Source organism: Gadus chalcogrammus, chromosome 6, assembly GCF_026213295.1.
Source record: "Gadus chalcogrammus isolate NIFS_2021 chromosome 6, NIFS_Gcha_1.0, whole genome shotgun sequence".
NCBI classification, from domain to species: domain Eukaryota; kingdom Metazoa; phylum Chordata; class Actinopteri; order Gadiformes; family Gadidae; genus Gadus; species Gadus chalcogrammus.
The window spans coordinates 13,002,081-13,008,656 of record NC_079417.1 but is presented as its reverse complement, the minus strand read 5'-3'; the positions used below and the strand labels follow the sequence as shown (position 1 = coordinate 13,008,656).

The window sequence follows — 6,576 nt, the reverse complement described above, 5'->3', positions numbered from 1 at the left end:
CCCACCCCTTCCTCCTCCTCCCCTTTCTTCATCCACACATGACATAATACTCATCAGCTTTTCTTCTCCCCTCTTCCTAACCCTCCCCTCCAAGTCTAGGCAATAAGAGAATGTTAACAGATTGATGCAGTGACGAAACCTTTTAACAAGATTAATATTTAACGGGAAGAACCGACTGTTTTATGGCCCTGTTAGCTGTTCAAGATATGGGCATACAGACACAGATATGCAGTACATACAGACTTAACCGTTAAAAAAGAAAAACAGCGTCGACACACATTTTTGAGAGGGTCCCTAACGGAGTTTAAACTCGAGTCAGCTTGCCGAGCGAGGAGCAAGAGAGAGTAAGCAATTAACGGAGAGTAAATAACAGAACTGGAACTTAACGTATTTGTCTGCACCTTGTTATGGAAAAAAAAAATCTTCCAACTTCTAGACAGTATTAATCCTACTGTTTAACTATTGCTGCTGCTGCTATGTGCTGCATTTGTTTCCAGTTACATGACAAGTTTCTAACCAAATCACAACTATTAAAGTCGTTTTTTGGCGCCCGAAGACGAGGAGAACAGTTATTTATGAAACGATGATGGCCGAGGTGATTGGATCCCACTTCTCACCCGACCATTATGTAACTTTTAAGTTAAAAAAAGAAACTTTTACTTTGTAGATAATATAAATAATTTAAAAAATCAGTAAAAAAAATAAAAAAACAATAAAAAAGTTTTAAAAACTGAATTATTGTGTCGGTGTGATCCTTGTTTTAATGCTTACATTATTTAATAAGGAACAATTATTACGATGACTTATTTTTCGCAACGTCGTTGACCTTAGGTTGTGGCCGTTTAAATAAAATATTTTTTCTGCAACCTCTGTAATCGGATTACATTTTCAAGGTAACTGGCAACACTGATCATTTTTAAACCACATGTGCCTGTATTCTTATACAAGTAACTTGTATTACTTTAGCCAATAATGCATTTTAATCGGTTTAAATCTATTATCTACAAAATCTTTAAAAAGGACAATTAAAAATGATACGGTAAAATCAACCACAATCAATGATTTTTGGTTAGCTTTATTTTACAAAACGTCAAATATACAGTTTATGTATATATAATATATATATATTTATATAATTTAGAAGTCAAAGGGGACGTGAACACAAGCTATTGAAACCACTACAAAGCTTTGACATGTCATTGTTTAGGAGGGAAGAATGACGTGGAATGTTTACAGTGCTGAATAACAAACACAGAATGAACAGTATTGAGAACACACATTCATCAACTGGACCATTTCAAACGCACACGGTCGCACACCAGACCAAAGGTTGCCGTTAGGAGCTTGGAGAGGGCAAAATGTCTGAAAGCCTGAACGTCAACACCCTAGTATGTGGGAATGTTCTCAAGTTTAAAACTAACCACACTCACATGGTTAGGTCATGTCCTCCAATATATACAATAATGCTACAAATGATCAGCTCTCTATATAGCTTGATTGGAAGTCTGTCATGGTTTAGGAAAATGTACTTGTTAAAAAAGAAAAGAAAAAAAAAGGCATTGGAATACACAAGGCTGTTGGTGTCACTACCGTTGCTTTCCTTTTGAACATTTATGCAGAGAAAATACCCAATAGACAAACGAGGATCCATCGGGCGTTCAGAATGAAGCGCAGCAAAAGGGAAGACAACCGTACTTTGTCCAAACTCATCTTTGTTCTGATTCCGACCCCTCCCAATGTTACAAACACCTGAACGATTTCACTCACAATTGTGATGACGAGCAAAAACACTTAAGACAATACAACCATTGTACGATTCATTAAGTAAACATCGATGTGTGATAGAAAGAACGGGCAGCCAGTCGGAGAACACGGACCTTGAGTTACCTGACCTAAGAACTGCACGGCGGGGAAGAGAGACAGTGAGTGAGCAGGCTTCATCATGAATCAAGCATATACTACTAATCGAGCTAGGTTAGTGTTAAGCGTTGTGGATCGAGGGGGGTGAGGGTGATGGATACTAAGAGACATGGGAAGGAAAAGCGCTTGTTATGGTTTTGCAAAAAACTTCCTGTTCACTTTTTTATGTCCAGAGTTTTCGCCCAAATGGACCTGCATTCATTTTATTTATTATTGTTCTATGTGGCACATTTATATAAGGCATATATCTAGTCTGTGAGTCACATTTACAGACAGTACCCCCTTAAATGCTGTTTACTTACTTCAGTTTTATAACAAAACTGGTAGGTGCATAATGTGTGACCCATTGCTCCCTACAATAAATAGACAATAAAAACTAAGGTGAAGGTGGAATAGGAGCCGTTGGAAGCCAAAGGGAAAATAAAACACACCTCATTGGAATTTGGAATCAAACATTGTAGATGCTTTTCAGAAACATTTTAGAGGTGTGAAGAGGTCAAACACAGGTCAAACACTCCCAACAGTCCCTGGAGTGGAGTGAGGGTCCATGTTGTTTATAGGAACCCTCTATACACCCACTGTTAAGGAATCATGTGCATTCATTCAATGACAAAAATTATGCTAACTGAGAAAACAATACAACAGGAGAGACGGTACAGATGAGGGCGCTGTGTGTTTGTTTCACACCCTTGACCCAAGTTGTGACTGATCAATACTGTGACTGATTGCCTGGTCATACAAAAATGGCAGCACACAGCGGCGCTGTACAAAGCCCAGAGAGTTGCGTCGAGCACCTTAAGTGCCACTCCGTCTTGTTGGCGTGGAGGATTATCCCTGATATATTTGATCGTTTTGAAAAAAGGCAATGTGAGACTTCCTTGGCTTTATCTCCCCGGCCGCCTCCACCATAGTTCATAGCGTAATTGCGTATTTGTTTAATGAAGGGGAGTGTTTCATATGCTGTCTGAGCTAAACACAAACAAACACGTGGGTGATGTGGGTGTGAGAATTGGCAGTGTGATGTGACCATCACGATTACCTCAAGAGATTTTCAATTTGTATCGCTTACGTAGAGCTAGGGGAACTACCTCCAGACATTGGTGACTGGCTTGCAGGCATGGTGTTTGGCAAGGCTAAAGTCACCCACACACACATGCACACACACCCACACACACACACACACACCTGAAGGGGACGTACAATACTATCCACTATGTAGAGGACTTAAGACAGAAGAGAGGGACATCAGAGGATGATTGGCTGAGCCAGTGTTTGATCAACTTCTCAACATAAGATTTGGATTACCTCAGTATCCTTGAAAAACAGGAATATATTCCCTGCTATAATACAATTTAAAAAAAGGTACATTCATTGTGGACCCATCTGATAGAGCTTGTTGGTACCCAACTCTCTGCCGAAACACACTAACACCCAGCACCAAGTGTATTTGTGTGTGTGTCATGTTCAGTGATGCCAGTAACGCGTTACTGGCCTCGGACCACTTTTATCAGTACGAGTAATCTAACGCGTTACTATTTCCAAACCAGTAATCAGATTAAAGTCACTGTGCGTTACTATTTTTTTACCAGATCACCGATTGGCGTTGAGGGCGATGGAGTGGTGTGTGTTTGTCTGTCTGTCTGTCTGCCTGTCCGTCTGTTTGTGTGAGAGTGCATGTGCGTGGGAAGCGTAAGTCTCCAAAGACTTCAATCTATCAGAGGCGTGTGTCGACCTTGATTCTCCAGAGCACGCGCCACCAGTTGTTATTAGCGGCGGAATTAGTCGCGCGGTGCTGCGTGTGTGCGTGTGTGTGTGTGGAGCTGCTTCCGGTGATCGCCTCGTAAAGCGCAGTGATATTTTGTCTACGCATTAAAGGTTGAAAAGCAGGGTGTGCACCCAGGGGCGTAGCACCAAATTCTGGGCCCTGTATACAAGACGTACTGATGCCCCCCTACCAGCCCCCTGCGCAAAATTGTTGACGGGGGGGTGGGGGGTGGAAGACCAGTTGCTGACCGGGTTGGAAGACCAGCTGTTGACGGGGGGGAAGCAATTGTTGACAGGGGGGGTAAAGTGATCAGTTAAGTAACTAAGTTACTATTTTAAGGAGTAACTAGTAATCAGTAATCGGATTACTTTTTCAAGGTAACTGTGGCAACACTGGTCATGTTGGACACAAAGCTGCTTATTGATTAGGTTTTTTTTGTTTTGATTTAAGCTCTAGTTCACGGGTGTTGCTGTGAACAACGATAATTTCATATGAACTAATATCTCTCTTTCTCTCTCGCTCTCTCACACACACAAACAGACAGACACACACGCACAAACACAGACACGCACACACACACATACACAAAAAGAAAAAAAAAATAAAAATGCATTCAAACACAGCGTACATACAGGCATGCACCCAGAAGGCTGGCAGGAAGAAGTGTGGTGTTGGTGGTTGTGAGGTGTCGTGTGTGATGCTCTGTCGGGTGTGGGTGAAGCCCGGCGCAGCGCGGGGGGTCATTAGGTCAGACGAACATGTACTGGTTGTCTATGGCACGCTTGCGTCCTCTCTCAGGCTCCAGTTCATAGTCTGAGTCCCGCTGGGGGAAGAGGGGGGGGTGCGGGTGACGCAGGAGGGGCCTTCGTCCCATGGATCCGCTCCTCCTCAGGGGCCCGGGGGCCGGCAGCGTGGGGGCCGCTCCCAGGTGGGCCGGGCGTGGCGGCCCCGGGGGCTGGCTGGCCTGGGACCCGCCCCCCGGGGTATTATTATTATTAGGAGCGGCGGGGGCGGCCGTTGTAGTTGCGTTGGAGGACAGTGGAGGGGGCAGGCTGGGGCTCCTAGCCAGGCTGCAGTGAGCCAAGCTGGGCTCGGAGCTCCAGCGATGCAGGGAGAAGGGGACCAGGACCACACCAGAGACCTGGCCTGGAAAAGAAGGAAACAAATGAAAAGAATACTTATTTGTAATATTCATTTGTTTTCTTCATTTCCACAAAAAAGATGTTTAAAATATTATCATGATCTTTTAAAGAAGATATCTATAATTCTTCACAACAAAAAAGAATATGTACACATTTAACAATATAATGATATCATGTGTGTCATTAAAACAAAGTTAGTCCACCATGCAAATGTGTCAATATTTGTCCTCTTCAAAGGACGTTGTGTGTCGGGTGTCAAAGGCAAACAAAAGGAAAGCCTAAACCACGGCACCGGGACCAACGGATGCCAACGGTTCTTTCTCTGCGTTCCTGTGACTAGCAGTGACAGTTATTTCTCTGGCTGGTAGTGAGATGCAGATGGGAGCTGCTGCAGGGTGCACAGGGTGGCCAGAGGATAAAGCTATGCAAAACAGGTAAGTGGGCTGACATGTTTTTATTTGCATAATTCTAGGATGCTTCAGCGGAACCATCTCCATGTCAACACGGGACATCGTCATCGTATTAACACGATACAGATAACCACAATCACCTTTCATAACCCTTCTGCTGCAACATTTAAATGATCAACCAGGATCACTGTGGAACTTGGCCTCCAGTGACTTAAGGTCGTTTGCATTATAATTCAGCTCGTTCATTGCGACCTATTAGTCAAAATTCCCTCCATAGTGTCTGCATAGTGAAAATATCAGTAGGATCTTAACTGATATCTTATCAATATTGCACCTCTAGGGACAGCTTGTGTCCTCTTTTGAATCGACATGCCTTAAGTTTTACATGCGGACTGAAGGCTGATATTATTGATATACTATGAATTACAGGCTTCATAGCCAAAGCATAAACCCGATCATACTTTGAGTTGCGAGCGCGATAATCGACACTCATAACACAGTTTTGTATTTCAAAAGTGATTTAGTTCCTAAATGTCAGAGGACCGTTTCACTGTACTATGCGTGTGTCGAATAAAGACCTGGACTCTTGAATCCCCTCCTGATGTGAGGCGTGCTGCAGTGCGAGGGGGGTCGTACCTTGCTGCGCGGGTCTGCACCCGGCCACCACGAAGCTGGACAGACGGACGTCACAGGCGGCGCCGCACTCCAGCGGGATGGGCCAGACGCGGAAGTGGCTGAGCATATCCATGACGGAGTGGAAGTGCAGGTGCTGCACCCGGCACTGGCCCAGCTCGGTGAGGGACAGACGCAGGTGCTGCCGGGACCAGGAAGGGGGAGGTGAGCAGGGGACGCTTGGGGGGGGGGGGGGGGGGGGGGGGGGGGGGGGGGGGGGGATTGCTGCTTCTCACGCCAGGCAAGACCTTCTCAATCGGGAGTATTTGAATTTGGCCAGTTCAAGGGGATTTTCCCCAGCAATATGCCTTTCATATCCCTCCTGGTAAACGCAGGGATATGGTGGGCGTGTTGGTGGCACAACCCAACCCAGACTGCAGACTTGCTCTCTGGTTCACAACTGCTATCTATCTGGCTCCTGTAATGGTAAAACTGTTCTTCCAAAACAAAGTCAGCAGCTTGTTGTCATTTTTAAATAAAATACATGAGTTACAAATGAAAGGAGTTCTTCTCAAATTTAGAGGGGTTTCAACTGAAAAGATTTGTTTGGGAAATTCACTTCAACCGACTATGAATCTAAATGTAAATATTGTAAACCATACAGATGAGAAGGGTCCCAGAAAAATGTGTGTGCACAACTGTGTCTGTTGTGTGCACACTGAACATA

General features: G+C 44.3%; 1 protein-coding gene across 1 annotated transcript in view; it reads right to left on the bottom strand.

The window, feature by feature from the left end:
- Positions 1-93: 93 nt before the first annotated feature.
- sh2b3 (SH2B adaptor protein 3) overlaps positions 94-6,576 on the bottom strand; it is a 39,176-nt gene continuing 32,693 nt past the window's right edge. The window contains exons 7-8 of the mRNA XM_056591670.1: positions 5,874-6,051; positions 94-4,831 (exon numbers count right to left, since the gene is read on the bottom strand). Coding sequence (XP_056447645.1) covers positions 4,434-4,831; positions 5,874-6,051 — 576 coding nt within the window. The 3' untranslated portion in view covers positions 94-4,433. The remainder of the gene's footprint in view (positions 4,832-5,873; positions 6,052-6,576) is intronic.